Source organism: Peromyscus eremicus, chromosome 19 (assembly GCF_949786415.1).
Source record: "Peromyscus eremicus chromosome 19, PerEre_H2_v1, whole genome shotgun sequence".
NCBI lineage: Eukaryota > Metazoa > Chordata > Mammalia > Rodentia > Cricetidae > Peromyscus > Peromyscus eremicus.
This window is the reverse complement of record NC_081435.1, coordinates 2346755-2370661: the sequence shown is the minus strand read 5'-3', so window position 1 is coordinate 2370661 and position 23907 is coordinate 2346755. Positions and strand designations below refer to the sequence as shown.

General features: G+C 39.6%; 1 protein-coding gene across 4 annotated transcripts in view; it reads right to left on the bottom strand.

Moving 5' to 3' along the window:
• Positions 1–23907, bottom strand: part of Rbbp8 (RB binding protein 8, endonuclease) — a 100499-nt gene that overhangs the window by 458 nt on the left and 76134 nt on the right. For all 4 annotated transcript variants that reach the window (XM_059246036.1, XM_059246033.1, XM_059246035.1 and 1 more), the window contains exons 11-18: positions 22842–23730; positions 22637–22763; positions 19705–19793; positions 18182–18290; positions 13320–13460; positions 9328–9397; positions 4701–4797; positions 1288–1429 (exon numbers count right to left, since the gene is read on the bottom strand). In XM_059246036.1, the coding sequence (XP_059102019.1) occupies positions 1288–1429; positions 4701–4797; positions 9328–9397; positions 13320–13460; positions 18182–18290; positions 19705–19793; positions 22637–22763; positions 22842–23730 (1664 nt within the window). The remainder of the gene's footprint in view (positions 1–1287; positions 1430–4700; positions 4798–9327; positions 9398–13319; positions 13461–18181; positions 18291–19704; positions 19794–22636; positions 22764–22841; positions 23731–23907) is intronic.

Here is a 23907-nt window from a genome sequence, read left to right as displayed (position 1 = left end):
TTTCTAGCTTTGTGATGCTGGTGAACAATTTCACGCTTAGCATCAAAGTGTCCTCATTTATACCAAGAGAAAAAGAGCAGCCAACACTGATAAATGCTCTGTATCCACCACCTTAGATAGCTCTCACGCTCATCCAAGCACTTCTACCACGCTCTTCCCTGAGGAGCGTGGAAAGCTGCGGGACACAAATTACTTGCTCAAGTTCACAAAACTGAAGAGTATGAGAGCCATGCCCGAGCTCTGTCTAACTCAGTACCAGAGTTCTCACGAGTTTCTCCATAGGTTTGTACATGGAGCCACATTGTTAAAGTCAAACTTTACTATTATTATACATTCCAGTGATTGCCCCCGAAGTCTTTTGTGGTAGCTATTCCACTGGGTGAGACGCCTCTATGTTCTCCATACCATTCAGATTCTCCCAAGGAATCTCTAATCACGTAATTTACAATGGAGAACTGCGCTCTGGGCCAGGCTGGTAGGGCAAACACCCAGTACAGGCAGCTTATCTGATTCTAAGCAATGACCAGGAGAAATGATGTCAATGACTTTGTGTATTTCTTACAGTTAAATATATGAAGCTTCTCTGAAAGTGAGGAAGACCTCCGGTGTGAATCACAACTACACCATTAATGAGCTTGAAAATTATGTAAGAGGAGGAAGCTGAACGAAAACTCTAGTTGGTCATCGTATCATCTGATATTTACTCACTGTTATATCTTTCTCTGGGTAAAAGTTTAGATATTTTAAGTTAAACTATAGGCCTAAGACCAAAAGGCTACAAATAAATGCCAAGACTATTTAGTCAAATTATAATCTGAACATTATTATACTTGCCAGTCACATCTCAGAAAATGCATCCTTTTTCATGAAAACTCAGTGTACCCATATTTTTTAGCACTGTGCTACTGGTGACGGTGAGGAACACTACTTGAAACGTTAAAAACTAGCTGTGATGATGCATATTAAATGTAAATGCCAAATCTGAAGGAACTGCTGCACGTCAACACTAACCTCTGTAAGGTTATTTACTTAAAAGTTGGCTGGACAGGCCGAAACTGCTCCCTGTAATCTGAATGACCAAAGCTAGTAATGCACAAGTCACATTAAGGAGATTATAAACAGTGTCTAATCCCAAGTAAATTAACACAACAGTTGAAAGTCTTTCCTACGCAGGAGTTCACTTGATGCTGCACAAGATAAAGAGAGTTATAGAGAAATGGCTAATATTCAGACTTAGGTCTATACAATATTTTAAAAAAAAATCTAAAATACTGAATGAAATCCTACCCCTTTCCAGACATGTCTGAGTAGAAGGAAAACCAACTTCCCAGAAATTCTCTGGTGTGCTGGGTGGAATGTAGCGAAATCGGTGTCGGGAGCAGGACGCCAACTTCTTTTCTCTTTCTTCAGCTGGCATATCTGCATAGTACTAACAACAACAGGTAAATGCTTTCACTGGGGAATAATAAACAGAGCGTCATGTTTACTGATTATAAACTAGAAGCTAAAAAGCTACTTATTTAACATTCTAAGGAAATAATACTGATGATATTGTAGTAATTAATAACAACAATAATAAAACAGTGCTGATACTCTGAAATGCTTGATTCATAAATGAGAAAAGGAGCTTGTATCACACACAACGTGGAGGCTTGCACTAACAATCGCTGACTCTGGCACACCAACACTGAGCTATCTTGGGTCTGCTACTTGGTAAGCTGAGAAGACATTGAAAGGTACTGGCATGATTTAATTTCTATTCTAAAAGGTCATTAGGAAAAACTACAGAAGACCATCATCGTGTTTAATAAGAGCTAAGAACAAAAACAAAGGGGGAACACAGAGGTGAGCATGCCTGAGGACTGTCTTTTTGCTCACGCTCTAAAGTGAAGTGTATCAAGGAAGGTAGAGTACTCCAACGGTCCAGGGTAGGATGGCGTCTGGGTTGTACCGGGGGTTGGTGGTGAACATAGTAAGTGAATATAAAGGGGAATTTTCTGAAAGTAGAATCCGTGGGATTTGCTGAAAGATCAGTTATTGATACGTGCAAAAAGCATAGTGCGTAACCAGAGTCTTCTCTTTAACAGAGAATTAGAAAAACAAAACAGGACAAAACAAAGACCAACCCCAGACATGTAAGGACTGAGTCCCGAAGTATGGGAATCGAATGTAACACACACACTTGTTTTTACACATGTGACAATTATGTTACGACCAAACTCTTTCACCATACATTTGGGATAGACTTTGGGATAAACTTACAAACAGTAAGCTACAGATTACATTTAAGTATATGGAGTAGCACCTTTATTTATTTATTTTTACCATTTAAAAACCTCTTTTACAGTAAACAACTAGCAGAACTACATAAACAAAATGTCCAATGACTGCAGGGACAGCAGGGAAGGAACTGACTACTGAGGAGGAAAGCAGACCAACAAGTCTGTGCTATGGAAACTTATCTAAGTGCTTTTACTTGTACTGATGTGCTGGTTAGTGTTTTATCAAGGACACAAGGTAAACTGGTAAGAGTTCATATGGGAAGAGGAACCTCAACTGTGGCAATGTCGCCATCAGACTGCCTGTGGGAAGTCTGTGGGGCATTTTCTTGATTGATGACTGATGGGGGAGGGCCCAGCCCACTGCCTCAGACTTTGAAAAGACTGTGGGACTTTTAAAGTTATTTATGTTTTAATGTGAGATCTTGGGGATGAATAATAATGGAAGGGTTGTGTCTTAATAGTAATGTGGTTGTGCGGCAGTTGACAAGGGGTCATTATACTGTCTGGTTTGTGTGTCAGCTTGAAGCAAGCTAGAGTCATCAGAGAGGAAGGAGCCTCAGTTGAGGAAAGGCCTCCATGAGATCCAGCTGTAAGGCACTTTCTCAATTACTGATCAATGGGGGAGGGCCTCACACACTGTTGGTGGTGGCATCTCTGACATGGTGGTCCTGGGTTCTATTAAGAAAGCAGGTTGAGCAAGCCATGTGAAGTAAGCCAGTAAGCAGCTCCCTTCATCGTCTCTGCTTCAGCTCCTGCCTCTAGGAAACTGCCTTGAGTTCCTGCCCTGACTTCTTTCCATGATGGACTGTGACATAGAAGTGTAAGCTAAACAAACCCTTTCCCCCAAGGTGCTTTTCATCATGTTTATCACAACCACAGAAACAACTACAACTGCCAAATGGTTTTTGAAAACGGGATCCCAGTTTACATTAGTGCTGATTAAGAGTGTATTTTCACCAAGTGCTTACTGTAGTCAATTCACATTACTTTAAAGTGTTTTGGCTATCAAATTTTTGAGATCATAGTTAATAAGGAAATCTAAACGAGCAAGTTAGATGTTGAGGGGGACATCTGACAACTACAGTGGGACAAAAAAATAAAACAGCATGTTTTAAGATAAAACAACTTGTCCAGAACAGCTTATTAATCAGATAATTAGTACTCACTTCTTCAGCATAAGGCAGCCAGCCAAAAGGAAAAAAAATGTAAGTGTTCTAAGGAGGAAGGAAAACTTACTTTTCACATTTTGTGATGAAAAGTATCTCAGAGAAAAATGGGGCCCATAGTGGTATTGATTCTTTAAAAAGTTATGGATATATCTTATTTCCTGATAGTGAAAAGAATAAATGTTAAAGTTTCCTACTGAAGATCAATTTTCCCTAATGGTACACGTACATCAGCATTTGCAAGTAACTACAGAAAAGAAAAATGGCCAGGCAGTGGTCTACAAATCGAGTTCCAGGAAAGGCTCCAAATCTACACAGAGAAACCCTGTCTCGAAAGCCCACCCTACCCCCGACCCCCGGAAAAAAAAAAAAAAAGGATAAAAAAGAAAGAAAAATGGCACATAATGTCTTACTACAGTCATTAGGAATTAGGGTTAGGGAACCTACAAGATGGCTCAGCAGATTATTGTTGCCCACCAAGCCCAACGACCTGAGTTTAGTCCCCAGGACCCACATGGTGGAAGGAGAGAACCAACTCCCACAAGTGATCCTCTGACCCCACATCCTCACTGTGGCACTCATGTGCCCCACTGTGGGGATAGTTTGCTTGTGCTCTAGCAAATAAAGCTTGCCTGGAGATCAGAGTGTGGAGCTAGCCACTAGTTAACCACAGAAGCCAGGCAGTGGTGGCACACACCTTTAATCCCAGCACTTGGGATCTAATGCCTTTGATCCCAGCACTTGGGAGGCACACACCTTTAATCCCAACACTAGGGAGGTGGAGACAGGAAGTGATATGGCTGGGCAGAGAAAGGAATATAAGGCGGGAGGAGACAGGAGCTCATGCCTTTCAGGCTGAGGAGTTGGAGAGGTAAGAGGTGGCTGTGGCTTTTTCCTTTGTCTCTCTGATCTTCCAGTATTTACCCCGACATCTGGCTCTGAGTTTTTATTATTAAGACCAATTAGGATTTGCACTACATCCCACTACACATTAAATAAATGAATGCATTTAAAGAGAATTAGAGTTAGGCCTCAGACTCAATCTAAGACAAGCTGGGGGCATTCACTTTCATTTTATTCATATCTATTACTAATATATGCTGGTCTTAGCTGGTATGTTACTTATCCCTTCTATCATTACTGGATCAAACAAGATTTGGAATATAACTATGATCTGTATCTGTATTTTTAAATCATGCATTTATGATCTATAAAATCATACTTCGAAAGAAGTGTTTACATTAGTACTTACAATTTCACATTCCTTACATGTGTGTCCAAGCAATTTTCTTCTCTCTTCTTTTTTCCGAACTACCTCAATATGAGGAAAATTCTGTATGCTACTTTCTCTGAAGGAAAAGGAACATAAAGTTAACCTATTTGCTACTAGAAAGATTTTTGGTTTAAAAATCTGAATTAAAACTGTAAGAACTCAGAAGAGAAATAATCCCCCAAACACTCATTTGAGATGTTCTTCCGTCTATTATGAAAACAAAGGATTCTTCTTCCGTCCTCTTTCCCCTGCGCTTCTGGCCCTTCTCTGACAACTGCCCTCTGCTCTCCTGTCAGAGGTGGTCCACTCTCTCTCTTTCCCTACCCTTCCCTTAAGACTCTCCTCCTAATGGTTCCCTTCTTAGTTTAATGATTCGCATATGTACATTCAAATTTAAATCTAACTTTTTAGAAGACAACGACATGAAGAATTACAAAATTGCAAATATATGTTGTTTCTAATAGAAACACTCAGTGAACTTAAACACTCTGAAACATAGAAGATGGCTTTAAGATGATTTTTCTTGGGGACATATCTACTCTGAGTATTTGAATCTCATGTTCCTTTAATTGGAAAGCATTTTTCTTCAAAACAAATTGTAACTGCTCCATTTCCAGCTATACTGGGTAACAGGCCCCTTCTGTGTTCGAACTTTAAGAACTCTCAACTCTAGAGTAATGCATGGATTAAAAAGGGGACAGCATGAAAGTGTGGATAAAACATACTGCTCTACAATATTTTTTCAAAGAATTTATGAAATCTAGGCTTATGAAGAACCCTTTTTACCAAGAAGACTGGCATCCATGGCAGACTCAAAGAAAGCATCGCGTAAAAGGTTGGTAAGCTTGTGCCCTAACTGGATCTGATGCGTACTACTGTCGACCTGACAGAATCTAGTCCCTTAGTTGACAGTCTCTATGCACACCTATGAAGGACTATCTAAATTAGGTTGCCTCTGGGCATGCCTTGAGTGTTGATTAGTTGAGGGGAAAGACCCACCTTAACTGTGGGGGATTCCGTTCCATGGGCTGGAGGCCCAGGCAGTGTAAAAAAGAGAGAGAGCTGAGCTCTCTCCTTCCTGACTGGGGTACAGTCTGACAAGTGCCTCATGCGCCTACTGCTGTGACCCCCACCACGACGGAACAGATCTTAGTTCTCTAAGTCCTCGTGGCTTTTGCCAGGTACTTGTCACAGCAGTGAGAGGGACAAGCAGCGAGCACACCAGGTACTTGTCACAGCAGTGAGAGGGACAAGCAGCGAGCACACCTGGGTTTTCTAGAACTCTCAGTAGGAGAAGCACAAGATCACAGAGACCTTCACCATCCTTCTAACTTTATCCACTTCCTGTTTCCTTAGCTATCCAGTAGCTTCAGAAATAAAACTACTCATATTTTAAAAATTAGTGAATCTCTATTAAGAAACATTTAAAAATACAAGCTATTATTCTGTAATATCTTATTAATCTAGGACTGACTCAAAGATGCAGAACAAAGCTATTTATTTATTCATTGTATCATTAGGTGTACTAGCATCATGGTGATTAAAACAAGTGTTCAATGCTGGAGGACAAGCCACAGTAAGACACATAATGGCTAAAAAAGGAAGACAATCATTATTTACAATTCGACTAATTTCTAGGATATACAATTAAATGAAAACTACTAAAGCAGAAAAAGGCTATATAACATTATCACTTGCATGCATGCACACATGCGTGTCTCATAGGCTACTAGAGGGGTTGGATCTCCCGGAGCTGTGGTTCCAGGCGATTGTGAGCCACCTGATGTGGTTGCTGGGAACCACACTCAGATCCTGTGAAGAGTGGCGAGTGCTCTCAACTGCTGAGACGTCTCTCTAGCCCTAGCTAAGAACACCTTCCACCAAGGCAGCTGTCCACGTCAGGGAACCAACCGCTTGCACTGTTCTACCAGGTGACAACGGGACAATGTCTGCAGTGATCCTCATGTGCAGTTCACTTCCTGCTGTGCTGCTCCGGTCTAAACCATTACATGGACACTTTCAGGGATAAATAATGTGAAGGTTTTAAATGTATGATGTTCTCTGCATGTAGTAGGATGGAATCCCACATCATCACGCTCCATCTTGCCCCAGATGTGAATGACCCTTTATCCAGTGTATCTGATCTGTATATGCCACTCGCTTGCAGTCATTTCGCTGTCAGATTGGCCCCTAGCACTACTGGAATGCTTGTGTTCAAGTCGCCCTATTTATTTAATAATGCTTCTCAAGCACAAAAACAGTGATGCTGACAATGTGGATATGTGAGAAAACTGCTGTAAAATACTTCTTTTCTAATGGGGTGAAAGCTTTCCCAGGTAAAGGATAAAATGTCATACGTAAGGAGTCAGCACTATTTGTGGTTTCAGGTAGCACTAGGGGCCTAAGTGTATCACGTGGTAAGAGGGGACTGCTACTATAAAGAAGTCAAATGCAACGGACGTAAACACATCAGATGTTTAAATTCATGAGTCCATGGTAACACTTAATAAAAAATAGCCTACTTACATTTGGGATTCTAGGGTACCGTTTCTTTGGGAAAGTGGTAAATAAAAGAAAAGAATTAAACATTTAATGACAAAATGTCAACTTAGTGCTTTTAGAGCATAGGAGTCAATAAAAATTCATTTTGGGCTGGGTGTGATGATTGGACCTTTAATCTCAACACTCAGAAGACAGAGGCAGACAGATCTCTGTGAGTTTCAGACTAGCCTGATCTACCTAAGTGAGTTTGAGGCCAGTCAGAATTACACAATTACACAGTGAGATCCTGCCCTTAAAAAATAATTAATTAAAAATTTGCCCTTTGGATTACTAAAGTTTTCTCAACAGAAATGAAAGCTGGAGAGTAACTATAATTTGGGTTGATGAGATGGCCCAGCAGGTGAAGGCACCTGCTACCAAACCTAACCTGAGTTTGATCTCGGAACCTGAACAGCAGGAAGGGAACCTACTCCTCCTCCAAGATGTCCTCTCATTCCCATATAGCAACTGTGGCATGCTCATGCCTTCCCCTATAATATAAATATAAGTGTAATTAAAAAAGAATAACTTGCCGGGCAGTGGTGGCGCATGCCTTTAATCCCAGCACTCGGGAGGCAGAGCCAGGTGGATCTCTGTGAGTTCGAGGCCAGCCTGGGCTACCAAGTGAGTTCCAGGAAAAGGCGCAAAGCTACACAGAGAAACCCTGTCTCGAAAAAACAAAACAAACAAACAAACAAAAAAAACAAAAAACAAACAAACAAACAAACAAAAACCAAAAAAGAATAACTTAGGAAGTGACTCATTTTGAGAACTTCATAAAGAAAAAAAGCATAGTTTTTTAGAATAGGTATAGGTCCTTATTTAGTTAATAATTTATTTATTTTTATTTTACTTAATAATTTATTCTTATTTTATATGCATTGGTGCTTTGCCTGCATGTGTGCCTGTGTGAAGGTGTTGGATCCCCTGGAGCTGGAGTTACAGACAGTTGTGAGCTGCCATGTAGGTGCTGGGAATTGAACCAGGGTCCTCTTGAAGAGTAGTCAGTGCTCTTAGCTGCTGAGCCATCTCTCCAGCCCCACTAAATTTACTTAAAAAAAAAAAAAAAAAAACCCAAACATATAGAACATAACTGAAAGTAACAGAATTTATAATCTTTGTGAAAAAGGCAGAAAGTAGTCTTGAAGTTCAAAATTAAGCAAAAATTTATTGTTTCAAAGGTTGAGAACATAGTTCAAATTTCCAAAGTTTAAAATAAAGTAGACTAAAAATATACTATTTGCTACAATAAAGCAAAGAAACCATTACTGCTGTTGAAAAATGAATGGTACTGGTAAAAATTTCCTTCTCTGTAAAATGTGTATTCTTATTTGAGTCTCTTTGTTTACAAGTATAAAGTAAATGGCACTGTGTGTGTAGGTGTGGGTGTATGCATGTGTATTTGAGTATGCTTGCCCATGAGGGCACATGTAGAGGTCAAAGGTGGACATCAGGATGCCTTCAACTGCTCCCTCCACTTTTTATTATTTCTTTGAGAATTTCATAGAATGCATTTTGATCATATCCAAGTAGCCCTCTTCCCTATTCACCCAATAGAGCGTCCTCTTTTTTTGAGGCAGGGTCTCTAACTGAACTGTTTCTGTTAGACTGGCTGGCCAGCAAGTCCCCAGGACCCACCTGTCTCCACTGGCCAGTGCTGGGGTAAATGATGTGCACTCTGTGACTGACTTGCATGAACTTAGGTCCTCCTGCCTGTTAGGCAAGGATTATACCCACTGGGGCTATATTCCCAGGCTCCCTGCCCCATAGAGGATTTTTATTTTATTTTATTTTTTTGACTTTACAAAGCCTCACTGTGTAGCCCAGGCTGGTCTCAAATGTGCAACTCTTTTGCCTCAGTCTCCCAGTGCTGGTATTAGAGATGTAGCCACCTATTCTAAATGATTCTTTTATCTTCTTCTTTTTAAACTAGGTAGCTTTGGATGGCTTCAGTCTCCTTGTAAATTATTTTATTTTCCATCAAAGCAATAATTAAATACCTTACAGACTGGCGAAGACAGCTCTGCTGTCCCTCCAGTACATGGTGATACTGAGACCCGCTCACCTCTCTTTATCTTGAGAATATGGCTCCACAAATGCTCTCTGCTTGACTTTATCTTGTTGATCACCGTGTACTGTAAACAAAAGAAGAGTTCACAGGCTGTAGAACTTGGTAAGAAATAATCAGTTTGCTTAAAAAAAACTATAGGATGTACCAAACTTCCCTTCATATGGATTTTCACACTTGCATTCTGGTGAGCAATTCATTACAATTTTATTTTTCATCTACATTAAAGGTGATGATTATCTTACCTCAGAGACACTAAACTAAAAACTACATTTCAGGAAGTATTTAATATTTATTTATTTTGAGACAGTGGCCTTAAACTCAAGAGATCCACCTACCTCTGCCTCCCAGTGTTGGGACTAAAGACGTACGCCACCACACCTGGCACATGAAGTACTAAGATTAACAGAAGGATCTAGATGTCTGTTATTACTTGGCAGGAGATACCAATAAACATTTTTTAGTACATCTCACTTATTTGCCCTATTAATTTGTGTAATGCATCTTTAAGATAGGTTATGATTGGAAAAAGAGATTAAAGAATTTTATCAGAAAATTGATGACAAAATTGAAAAATTTCTATCACTTCAAACTTTGCGATTATTCCTTTGTTTCTCATGTACAGGGATGTACTCATGTTTTTCTTCTACCCACTCCCCTAACATTGACTTGATGTCTTTCACCAAAGAGTTTGTTTTAGCTTGGAGGTTTATCTACGTTGTTTTGTAGAGATGTAGGCTGTTTTCAGTTTTAAGTGACTACAGATAGCACTATTAGGAATATTTTTTCAGTGCTAAATCCTAACCTTATGAACAAAAATAAGCACACCTTCTCTGCATCTTCACTTTTCTCAGGACATATCTACACACCTGAGTCCAATGCCATGACAGGTGTATATTAAATTCTGTACAAAACTGGTGACGAATCGATGGAACTGTTTTTTTCCCTCTTTTCTTTGTTAACTCCTGCCAACAATATGTGAAACTCCCACTGCTCCTCACCCTTTCTAATATTTTGGTTGTCAGTGTTTTTAATCACTCCAGGGAATGTGAATTTAACACCTGACGCCCAATAACATTGGATACTTTTTTCATGTGCTTATTGGTTATTCAATTATCTTTTCTCTCTCTCTTTTTGTTTTTTGTTTTTTTTTTTTCAAGACAGAGTTTCTCTGTATAGCAGCTCTGGCTATTCTGGAACTGCTCTGTAGACCAGGCTGGCCTCGAACTCACAGAGATCCACCTGCCTCTGCCTCCCGAGTGCTGGGATTAAAGTCGTGCACCACCACCACCCAGCTTCAATATCTTTTCATTGAAGAACTTCTAGTCAAAAACATAATACAATCCAACTTGTATTTAAAATAAGGTCATCCTGGTATTCTGTAGGAAATACAGGGGGCATGCACAGCATAGGTGAAATAGCAATGCTTTAGATCAGGGACAGAGGGAAACAGAGTAATGTAAAGCACGCTTTGGACAGTACCTCCAAGGCATCAGACGAGGCATAAAAGTGAGGTGAAAAATAAAGTCAAATACAACCCCCACTTCCCATTCCAGCCTTTGGTTCTTGGGCTAAATCTCATTCTGGAAGCGGCTTTGTGTGTCCTCCTGGGTAAGGGAGACTCTTTACAGACAGCATCCACATGGTGGGCAAGCCACTACGGCCACACCAAGTAATTCTTGTCTATTTTCATTAAGGCTTTAATCTTTATACTTCTGGGATTTATTCTGACATTGTTAGGAATTTGACTCTCGTGGAGTTTTGTTGTTATGACTTGTGTCTCTCACAAAATAATGATAATGTCTACAAATAATATATGGTATTTAATTTTGATTGATAATAAAAAAAGTGAACTATGTAAAAACTGATTCTCACATTTCTGCTTTTAGCCACTGGGTAGATGGGTACTGGACAGATAATGAAACCTGGAGTGTCAGGAGAACATAAAAAACTGGTGTAGAAAAACAAAAATTTATCAGGCAGTTGGTGGAGCATGACTTTAACCTAGCACTAGAGAGGCAGAGCAGGTGGGTCTCTGAGTTTGAAGCTAGACTGGTCTAGGACAGTCATACTAAATTCCAGGACAGCCAAGGCTACACAGAGAAACCCTGTCTGGAGAGTCAAAAAAAGAAAAGAAAAGAAAAGAAGACCATTTGTAAGTTGGTTGTGTCTGGGTGTAAACACTTACAAAGGTGCCGCAGAGGGTCCCAGGGAGAGGAGTACAGAGAGTATACAAACATTTTCCCTTGGTTTCCAGACAGCAGAAACCATTTCTTTCCTACCTCATGTCCAGAGCACCGCATCAGTTTCCTGTGCTGCTTTTGCTAATCTGTGCTTTTTCTCTCTTTCCCTCTCCTCCTTCTGTATTTGTTATTATATTTCCTCATTTAATGTGCACGTGTGTGCAAAAATGTCTGTGGTGCCACAAGGACCGGGGAGGACTTGGGTCTCTCCTTCTACCACGTAGACCCCAAGGACTGAACTCAGGAGTCAGGTTTGGCAACAGATGCCTTTACCCACTGAGCCATCCAACTGGGTCTCCTCTGCTCTCTTTAAGACCCTTGGGCTGGAGAGCTAACTCAGCCATCAAAGGCTAGACTCACAACCAAAACCATAAGCTGCTATATCCCAGAGGCTAGAAACCTGAAATGCTTTTCTGCTTTACTTATTTTCAACACCTTGGTGATCTTATTCAGTGTCATGGCTTTATGGAATGCCTACTTCCTGTTAACTTCCTGTCCTCAAATTATCTTCTTGCTTAAAGTCTACATACACTAACTGCTTACTAACAGATCAAAATGAGCTTTTGATATTGTTTCCCAAACTTACTTTTTCCCATGAAGGAAAATCAGAACTCTGGTGAAAATTAAAAGTTAAAATTTATGCCTATGGTTGTTGGTAGGAAATACATGGAACTTGGCTTAGACATTAATAGTTTAAGCTGATGAAACACAAAGGTATCTAACAATTGTTCACAAGTGCAGGACTGGGATTCATTAGAAGTCAAACCTAGAAATACAGATTTGGACTACTTTTCAGTCATGATTATAAAAGCTGTGAGCACAAACTGCTTTGTGAAGGGGGAAAAAGTCTTAAGAGGACTCTGGGAAATGAAGGTTCTAGAAACTAAATAGTTCAAAAAGTTAATGAGGAGAAATTTTGAGATGGCCAGTGTTTAAATGTGATGCGTAGCAAGAATTTTACCTTGAAACTGCAATTGTCTTCCTAAGAGTCCCAAGTAGACGGAGTGCCCTGCACTACCACACTGCCTGTAGAACTAAGTCTATTAAGGATGTCCTCTGAGAAGACAGAGTGCTCCCAGCAGAATAGGGGTCTAAATTTTCTGTGAATTATTGATAAAATTAACAATTATAAAATTAAACTTTTTCACATTTTTAATATATATAAACTTCTTTCTACATACGTACATATACATATATATAAAGAAGTTTATATATACATGTATGTATGTGTGTAAAGAAATTTATACTACTGAACCAAAATGAATTTCTTAGTTCTAATAAATAGTTCAGCTGTGTAAAAGGTTTGCATAAAGAGGTGCTCAGTGGAAGGTACAAGTGAACACTCTCAACTTCTTTTTTGGAATATTTCCTTAGTTTGAAATTATTTCAAGTAAAAGAGTAACTGGAGAGACGGCTCGAGTTGTTAAGAGCACTGGCCACTCTTCAGAGGACCCGGGTTTGATTCCCAGCACCAGCATGGTGGTTCACAACCTTCTGTAATTCCAGTTCCAGGGAATCCAACGCTATCATCTGGCATCTGGGAGCACAAGGGACATATGTGGTACACAGACACATACACATAAGCACACAGCCATACACACAAAATTTTTTAAAATATCTGATAAGAAATTTATATAAGAAACATGAAACTTTTGTTAATATTTCTAATCAATTCTCTAATTAGCTTGATGACTTGGCGAACTCAGTATAACGGAAAAGAGACAATTACAGAGAAAACAGACTTACTGTTTGGTTTCTTTGCGGCAGCAGACAACTCTTCCTCATCTGGTACTTGGGGGAAGCTATCTGCCAAACAGGATTCATATTCTTCATGTGTTGTCTGATCAAACATTTCTTCTAAGCTATCATTCATTTTTATGTCTCCATCTATAAAAAAAAGGCATTGGCTTAGCAGCAAACCAAGCTTTGGCCTTCCGTGAAGCCCAATGTGAATGTACACATTAATAGTAACAACCATAAAGTAATGTAATAAATAAGGTCTTTGAGAGCACTTATTTTAGAAAAGATTTTTACATGTGGTTGTAGGTTTCACCTTCCAGAGTGTTCTTTTAAATAAATGGGTATCGTGAAGTGCTTATGGATACACGTGTAAAATTGACTCTTAGATTTTAGTTTCATGACACTTTCAGAGACATGTAAGTGGGTAACAAACCTTAATACACGTAACAGAGTGTTTAAAGATACTTTAAACACACAAGTATAATATAGACTTCAGATCCAGTTGTAAAAAAGAGTGTTTTACTGAATATGGTGTGAGTTGGAGGCATCTATGAACATGCTAAAAAGATGATTCAAAGAATTTAGTTGTAAACGGTAACATTAAGAGAGCAGAACTCAGTGACTAAAAGTAGGTAACATACTATGATATATGTAATTAAGTATTGAGAGATCTTTAAGTCAAGTTCTTTCCATGTGGCTTAATCCTCACAGAAGGGCACATGAGGTAATAAACTTCGAAGTCCCAGTAGTTACTGTTCAGTTATAAAAGCTTTATGTGGTGACTTCAAGTGTTATCCTATGATGATAAAGCTAGTTGTTGTTTTCATAAAACTGGATCTCTTACACATGTCAAAGACTCCCCTTCTATTAGCTCATGTACAACTCACAAAAATCAAAACAATTCTTGGGACTGGAGAGATGGCTCAGAGGTTAAGAGCACTGGCTACCCTTCCAGAGGTCCTGAGTTTAATTCCCAGCAACCACATGGTGACTCACAACCATCTGTAATGAGATCTGGTGCCCTCTTCTGACTTACAGGCATACATACAGGCAGAACACTGTATACATAATAAATAAATCTTTTTAAAAAATTCTTATCAAGGAAACTGTGAGGACTAGAAAATACACCATAATATATAATGAAAAATGCTAAATATAAACAGGTATATAAATAGCAGACATTAAACTCTGTATAAAATTTTACTTGCTTTCCTATTTTTCTAATGAAGCAGCAAATAATTATTCTGTTTTAAAAATCACTGTTAGTGCTTGGTAACTTAAAATGGATGGAAACAATGAATTCACACCCTATCTACTACATCAACGTGCTGAATTCATTTTCACAAATTTAACTACATTACCCATTGTATAGTCAATTCAGACACAGACTCAGACCAGAGACAGCTAAAATTGCTCAGGATAAATAACTAGCATGGTCTTTTGTTGTTGTTGTTTTTTGAGACAGGGTTTCTCTGTGTAGCTTTGGAGCCTGTCCTGGAACTTACTGTGTAGCCCAGGTTGGCCTCAAACTCACAGAGATCCGCCTGCCTCTGCCTCCCGAGTACTGGGATTAAAGGCGTGCGACACCACCGCCTGGCTCCTCTTTTTTTTTTTTTTTTTTTTTTTTTTTGAGACAGGGTTTCTCTGTGTAACAGCTCTAGCTGTCCTGGAACTTGCTTTGTAAACCAGGCTGGCCTTGAACTCACACAGATCCATCTGCCTCTGTCTCCCGAGTGCTGGGATCAAAGGTGTGTGCCACCACCACCTGGCAGTCCTTAATCTTTAATCTGGAGAACTCTTACCTTGATTAATTTCTACATTTACATTTCATCATTACATTACATTATCATATTATATATTCACTAGTTTCTTCCTCATTAAAATGTAAATTCCATGGTGTATTTTTGTTCTATTTATTCCAGTCCTAGAATATTTCCTACTATGTAATTTTTGATATTTACTGAATGATTACTTATTTGTTCGTTTATCTTTCCCCCGAGGAGCAAATTTATAAATAACCTTTAAGTGATGTCACACACCCCAAACACTCTGTATATTTGTTAGAGAGCTAAGGTGCCAACGACTCGCTGGTCTAACTTCTGAGTGAGAAATACTTGTACAAAGGCAATGCATACTATCTGATACTTCTATCATAGCACCTGGTAGGTCTAATGCACAATAGGGGTACAAAGATATTAGCAGCAGTTGAGATTTTTATTGGTGTACTGCACTTCTGCATTAAAGAGGTTTACTAAGACCTCTTTTTGGTAGAGGCAGAATATGATAGATAAACTCATTATATGCACTTTCTTTTCTTAGCAATAATGTGTAAATCTATACCAAAACTTCTCTATAGATTCCCTCTTCTTATCAAATTGCTTCAGAAATAATTGTAATTCTAAAAGTATACATATATATACTATATACTAAAAATTGTCTACACCAGAAAGATAAGCAAACATTTTTCCAAAAAAGACTAGATAGCCAATTATTTTAGGTCTACGGGGCCACAAAGTCTCTACCGACTAACCAACTGTGCCCTTGCACAAAGCAAACAATCACAGGTAATGCATACAACAAAGGAAGCCATGTTCCAATAAAACTTTATTTACAAACTGGCTACTGGGTAGACCTTGCTGACTCCTGAAAGCAAACTGAATTCCTGAAATAAGGTTATTATGGCTAAAGCATTTCTTCTGAAATAACCAAACTGAACTTTCCTAAAGAAGAATATAACATTAACAGAGCTGGAGTTGGGATGGTGATCCAAGCCTATAATGTCAGAACTCAGGAGGCTGAGACAGAAAGACTGCAAGTTCAAGACCAGCCACCAAACCACCCCTACCATTACCAGAGAGAAAAACAAATAAACTAATTTAAAATAAATGGATAATGAAAATTAGTACACTTAGACAATGGAATATTATTCAGTTCTTAAAAAAATGAAATTATGAAAAGTGTAGGTAAATGGATGGAGCTACAAAGTCATCATCTAGAGCAGTGCTTCTCAACCCTCATAATGCTGTGACCCTTTAATACAGCTCCTCATGTTGTGGTGACCCCAACCATAAAATTATTTCACTGCCACTCTGTAACTGTAATTTTGCTACTGTTATGAACTGTATGTAAATATCTGATATGCGACTCCTATAAAAGGGTCGTTTGACCCCAAAGGGGTTGGAACCACAAGTTGAGAACGCTTCTCTAGAGTAAGGCAACCCAGACCCGCACACACAAATATTCTGTGTTCTCTTCTATGTAGATGTTAGCTTTGAAGCCTTTGGTGTGCATGCTACAATCCTATAACCACAGAGGTTAGGTACAAAGGCCTAGTAGGGAGGAGAGGGTCCCCCAAAGAAAAGAAAATAGAACATATTGTCATGGAGGGGCAGGGGTCAGGACTGGAGTGAGAGGACTCCACGGGAGGGGCTGAAGAGAGGAGGGAGGGAGGATGAAAATAACACTAAGGGCTGTTTGAGGGGTCATATGGAACCTTGTTACTGTAGAAGCTTCTTAAATATACAATAATATGAAAGGAATCTAAATGGAATCACCAAATAATGGGGGAGTCACTGCCCCAAATAGACATCTTATGCCATGAAGCGAAACCTCCAGTGCCTGCCAAGAATTAATTACATCCAGTTGAGTTGTTGGCCAAAAGGGCTCCATGGAAACTCTCAAACATCTCAGGCTATTGCCAAAGCTCTCCACAAAACTGATGGCAATGCGCTATTCCTGTAAACAAGACTTACGTATTTCACTGGATATGGAGAAGTCAAGCTGGTGTCTAACTAGAGGCTTCACCCCTACCAGCTAGTATTCATGGTAATGGAAGGTAGTCTGCATACTACCAGAGGAGAAAGGTAATCATCGACCCAGCTACAAACCTGCCCTCAAGATATGCCGGTATACACACTGTTGGAGGAACCATCACTCTCTGATTGGATGTAAGGCCCACTCCACGAGATGGAAGCCAGGTCTGACACTGCCAGGGTGGACAAGAAACTCAACAGACATGGGCCTAGGTGAAAACCAAACCCTCGTTCTAATAACGGAACACAGGAATAAAAGGACTCTTAACTACGTTCTGCACTACCTATGTCAGTACCTTGCTCACCCATCATCACAGAGCTTCTCGTAGTAAATGGGAACTAACACAGAGACCCACAAAGGACAACATGCAGAGTGAGAGACTTTGGAGTACTCAGTGCTAAATGAGATGTCTTCATCAAACACCTCCCCTCAGGGATCTGTGTGGAAGAGGAGGTGGAAAAAATGTAAGAGCCAGAGCTGATGGAGGACTCCAAGGAAACAGTGTCTTTTAGACACAACAGGACCGATGCACACAGGAACCCACAGAGACTGTGGCAGTATGCACAGGGCCTGCCTGCACAGGTTCGAGCCACATGGGGTCCCAGTACTGAAAGGAGGAAGTGGACCGAGGCCCCACACCTAACCAAGGAGCTACTTGCAGAGGAAAAATTAGTTTTCTCTAAGGGAATCTCACTGGGTACATTAACCACACTGCAGGGCAGGCCCCGTGCCTGGCTATACTCGGCCAACATAAAACGAACTCAATGGCATTTTTGTAAAAGTTTATGTCTTGCATAACTTTGTTTGGGGAATTTTTGTCTTTTGCTTGTATATTTTGGTTTCTGTTTTTGTGGTTTTTTTTTTCCCCTACAGAGAAAGAAAGAAGGCATGGAGTTGGGTGGGTGGGAGGATCTGGGAGGAGTTAGGGGAGGGAAAAGTGTGACTAGAATATACCGTGTGAACGGTTCATAAAGTCACTGCACTTATCACTATGATCCGACCACACAGTTCATTCCACATCTGGCTGAAGTAACCAAAATCAAAACAAATCTTACTTGGAGTTTCTTCTTCCTGCTCTTGTTTCTTCATCTTTAAAAGCACGCTTTCACTGACCAATGTACAGTCCATGTCCACTGTTTCTCCCAATCGCGAATGGCTGCTACCCTAAATAAATATTTAAAAAACCCAGGAGTTTAGCAGTTATTCCTTCATAGTCTTATATCTGCTTTTGACCACAAAAAGCATTAAAAACTCTCATCAAATTTTACTATTTTAAAGCATTAAGTTATTTACTTTCGTATCTCAGGAACAGAGCTATAGATTTTCTTGTCTCTAGAACACTTTAGCCCCAATCTATAAGCTCTTCATGCCAATCCGAGGAAAAGACTTTCCCAGGAAAGGCACGCTGATTTGTTTACCACTACAGTCCTCTGTGCCTGACTCACCTGCTCCAATCTGCCGCGCACTAATAAACTTTAATGCACACAAACAGCAACTTTAACAATAACATTTGATTTCTTCATAGCCACATGGTGCTTTAATAAACTACATAATTTCTTAATGTGCCACCAAGTAGGAGAATTTAACAAGCTATATGGCACCTGAACACAAAGCAAAATTGTATTTCCAGCACAATTAAACAAAACAAAACACGATAGCTGGGTGTGGTGACACACACTTAACCCCAGCACTCGGGAGGCAGAGGCGGGAGGATCTCTGTGAGTTCAAGGCCAGCCTGGGCTACAGAGGCTTCCAGGACAGCCAGGGCTACGTAGTGAGATGCTATCTCAACACACACAAACACAAATGTCTTGACAGAACTTTTTTCTTTTCTTTTTTTTTTTTTTTTAAAGCTAATTCAGGTGGCTAGAGAGATGGTCTGGTGGTTAAAAGTACTTGCTGCTTTTGCAGAGGCCCCAGGTTCAAGTCCCAGCACTCAAATGGTGACTCACAACCATTTATAACTCCAATTCCAGGGGATCTGACACTATCTTCTGACTTCTGCAGGCAATTTCAGGCAGACATGGTACACAAAAATACAAGTAGGCAAAACTCATATACATAATAAATACAAAAAATAAAAAAATTAAAGCTCATCAAGACACATGATGGAACTAATAAGCATGGTGATACACACCTACAATCCCAACATTTGTGAGGCTGAAGCCTGAGTATAGTTTGAGACCAGCCTGTATTGTATGTTGAGATTCTATCTAAAAAACTAAGAACATATGATAGGTGATTTTTGATAAAAGTAAAATCACTCGGAATATGTAACTATAACTCTGTTATTTAAACAGTTACTGTCTGGGGCACACAAGATGACTCAGTGGGTAATACACAAGCCTGACAACCTGGCTTGATCCCCAGGACTCACATGGTAGATGGAGAGGACCAAATCCTGAAGGCTGGGCTCTGGCCTCTGCATGTATGGTGTAACACGCACATGGTGTGCACTAATGTGTATATGCACACATACACAATAAATGAAATGTGTAAAAAAGTACTTCAAGGAGAGGAGACTGATAACTCACCAGAGTAAGAAACAAATGGGCTTTAGTTCAGTTTTTTAACTTACCTTTGTATCTATTACAGTAACATCCATTTTATACTGAGAAAGGTCTGCTCCTGGATCTACACTCCACTGGATATTTTCAAAGGACACATCTTGGAAAAAGAGGAGGAGAAGCACAAATTAAAAACCCAATTTGAAAATGTGTTTCACTTTAAAATGTTGGGGACCCACAGAATAGAAACATAAAGAATTCCCATAGCAAATCCTCAAAAATAAATATCCCAGGGAGCTGAAGAAATAGCTCAGCATTTGAAAGCATTAACTGCTATAGTAGAGGACTTGGGTTTGGTTCTTGGCATCCACATGGTGGCTCATAACTGTCTGTAACTCCAGTTCAAGGGGACCTGATACCCCTTCTGACCTCTGCAGGCATGAACCACACACGTAGTGCAAATATACATACAGGCAAAACATTCATATACATAAAGATTTAAGAATCTTAAAAAAAAATTCAAAGTGGGTAAAGAATCTTACCACAGTTCAAATGGCCAATAAACATTATGAAAAAATGACCAATACAACCAGCAATCAGAAAAATGAAAGACAAAAAATGAAATCATTCACATAGATTAAGATGGCTAGATGCAAAGTGTGTGTGTGTGTGCGCGCGCGTGTGTGTGTGTGTGTGTGTGTGTGTGTGTGTGTGTGTGTGTGTGTGAGAGAGACCTGGAACCAGCACAATCACAGTGTCAATGTGAAATGGCATAGCTGCTTTGGGAAACAGACTGCCTAAGAGCTGGTATGAGGTCTAGCAATGTTAGTCTCAGGGAAACTGGGAAAAAGAAAACACCCATTTCCAAAAAAGTCTGTACACAAATGTTCATAGCAGGACTATTCATAAAGGTAACAATGGCAGCAAATTTGTATTTACTGATGAAAATATGACTGTATTATAATGAAATTTATCCAGCAATAACTAGGGATGAAGTACTGACACATCATACAACATGGCTGGGAACTGAACACACTACGGCACTGCTAGGGAGACGGCTCAGCAGGGAGGTGCTTGCCATGCCAGCGTGATGACCTGAGTTTGAACACTGGAACCTATGTGAAAGTTCAAAGAAAGAACCGACTGTACAAGCGTGCTGTGGCACATACATATCCACATTCAGAAACATATCACACATACAATAGTAATAGTAAAATAAAGTTAAAAGAAAACGTTACACTAAGGGAAAGAAGTTACAAGTTACATAAAACATCTACAATATTTCAATCTACAGAGATAAACATTAGACCATTGATAACTAGAGTTGGGAAGGATGAAAAGGCTTGGAAGATGATAAACTCAGATTGTACAGATAGCTGTACAACTCTTTAAGTATACTACAACCAATGGACATTTTCATGATAAGTGATTTGTATTTCACTAAAGTAATTGCTTAAAAGTTAAAACTGTAAAATTGTTTGGATTTTCAATGTATTATATGTAGACATAACACATGACAACTGCAAACTGTAGTTTCAGAACATGAAAGCAACAGCTGGGTGGTGGTGGTGTATGTCTTTAATCCCAGCACTCAGAGGCAGGCGGATCTCTGTGAGTTCGAGACCAACGTGGTCTACAAAGTGAGTTCCAGGACAGCCGGGGCTACACAGAGAAATCTTGTCTCAACCCCTCCATCCTCCCCTGAAAAGAGCATGAAGCAAAATGATACTAACTGCAAGTAGACTGTGGAAAGTTAATAGGTATAGTATGATCCTTAGAAGAATAATGAAAAAAAAAAAAAAAAAAGACAAAAAGCTAAGAAAAAAGCAGGAATGACAGAGGAAAAACATACAAACAAAAAACCAAAACCAAACATTTTCACTTAGGGACTGAAACCTGTGTAAGGAAAACAACTAGATAATGTGCTTCGGGGGAAATGGAAATAAGCCAATTATGAAAGAGTAACAATTTGCTAATGATAAAAAAAATACTGCATATGAAGCATAGAAGTGGTGAGTGGCTGAAAAACAAAAGGACATTTATACACAGATTAGGGCAAATTTAAGGCCTTGGGAGGCATCTCAGAAGTTAAAGTGCTCGCTGAGCAAGTGTGAGCCCTTAAATGTATGTACAAAGACCAGGCATGGATCCCTGGGCCGGCTGGCAGGCAGCCTGCGGAGAGTTCCAGGCCAATGAGAGGCTACCTAAATAAGGTGAACAGCATCTAAGTAACAACATACTAGGCATACATACACCTACACACACACACACACACACACACACACACACACACACAATCATATACAAGATTTAAACAAGAAGTTAAAATCTTATTAAATTTGTATCTGTATAAGCTCATAGACAAACGTTTCAATGCAAAGAAAAAAGACAGTATCTAGGTATCTAAGAGGTAAAGAACAAGTTTTGAATGATGAATAACTACTACTACTACTGTTCCTTCAAGACAGGGTTTCTCTGTGTAGCCCTGGCTGTCTTTGAACTCAGAGATCTGCCTGCTTCCAGCTCCTGTGTGCTAAGATTAAAGGTGTGAGCCACCACAGCCCAGCGATGAATTATTTTTAAATATTCTGTACAGTTTAGGACTGTGGATGGAGCTTAGTGATAGGCTGCTTATCTAGCATGTTTAAGGTCCTGGGTTCAATCCCTAGTATTGCCTCCCTCTAAATTACTAAAACCCAAAACCAAAGCAAACCCCAGTGGGATAGTTAAAATACTTTTTAAAAGCTTTTGCAAAGTAAGTAGGAAATAACTATATAAGTAAATCCACAAAACCATCTAAAAATACATATCAAAGTATTTAAAATAAAAATTTAAAAAGCATAAGAGCAGAAAAATCCAAGGTAAAATGAAAGGAGTGAGAATAATGCTATTAAACACAGATATATGCAGGAGAAAAAGATGTAGCCCCTCCCCAGTTTTGTATAAGGAATGTAAAAGTCACCCAAGTAAGAAGAAGAGCGAGCCTGTTGATAATGCACACACCTTGGTTGTTTGACAGAGGCTTTGTTTTAGCAACTCTACAGGGATTTAACTGAAGAACTGATGCAGGCTCACATCCTCCATGGACTGATCTGCTTTTTACTTTGGTTGGCACTAGAGAACCAGTACCCTAAACAGAAATGATTATTAGCACCTAAATGAAATCACAAACAATTTTAATCAAACTCTCTGAACACTGAACACAAACCTTCACGTCACTAAGAAGACTCCCTGTCTCCAAACTCTCCTGTGAGCACAGAGGGGTTTTGAAGACAGGCCTTTCCTCTTTTATCTGCACTGGCGTTTTAGGGTCTGGAGAGACTTTACCAGAGGACTGCAGGACACATTGCTGTAAACAGGACGCCTCTGAAGGATCTCTGGCTAATATGCAGGCCCCACTCAAGGCTTTACGACCTGAGGAAGAGCCCTTTGGAATGGGCTTCAAAGCCTCATAAATAGGCACTTGTTTAAACTTGCTTTTACAAGTTTCATTTCCGTGGCTCTTCTCTTGACGTTGGGCAGCTGCAAACCGATCTGACAGGTCCAGGGGTTTATCCATCACATGGTCTCCATTCATGCAGAACTGATTCTCCATGGGGAAAGGCAGAGTGTTTTCCTTATCAACACACGTTTGGGGACAGTTTACTGCATGGTCACTCTCTTCCTCAGTCTTCTTCCTTTTGGATGCTTTGCCTCCCAGTGACTTCAAAGGCACCAAATATTTATCAGTAACAATGTCTTTAACGTGACCAGTACTGCCCTGCTCATCTACGGATTCACTTACATTTTTATTCATAAGTATCTGCTTATTAGGAAATGATTGGCTAATGACCTTGTTCACTTCAGACCCAAGGCTATGATGTGTGAAAAGAGCACTGTCCTCAGATTTTGACCTAGCTTTCTCTGATTTGGAAACAGAAATGTTGCTAAAGGGAGCTGTCTTCAAAAGGTTTCTTTTCCCAATGTCTAAGAGAGAAGGGGAAAAACTTGTATTCAAACCCAAATGAGTTTTCACAGTAGAGGTAGCTCCAAATACAGGTGAAGAGACCCGAATAGTAAATTCTTGGGGAGGTGTCTTTGCCGCCGAGTCTGAAAATCTAAATAAATAAAGAATGATACAAGATTTTTTTTTTAATGGAAAAACACGATAAAAATTAAAAGACCAGTAAACTAAAAAAACATTTCTTGATACAGAATAGTAAGGCATTACCTACCTATTAGAGGCAGATGATTAAAACAAATTTAAGATACAGTCTTGGTTTCTCTTCATTTGA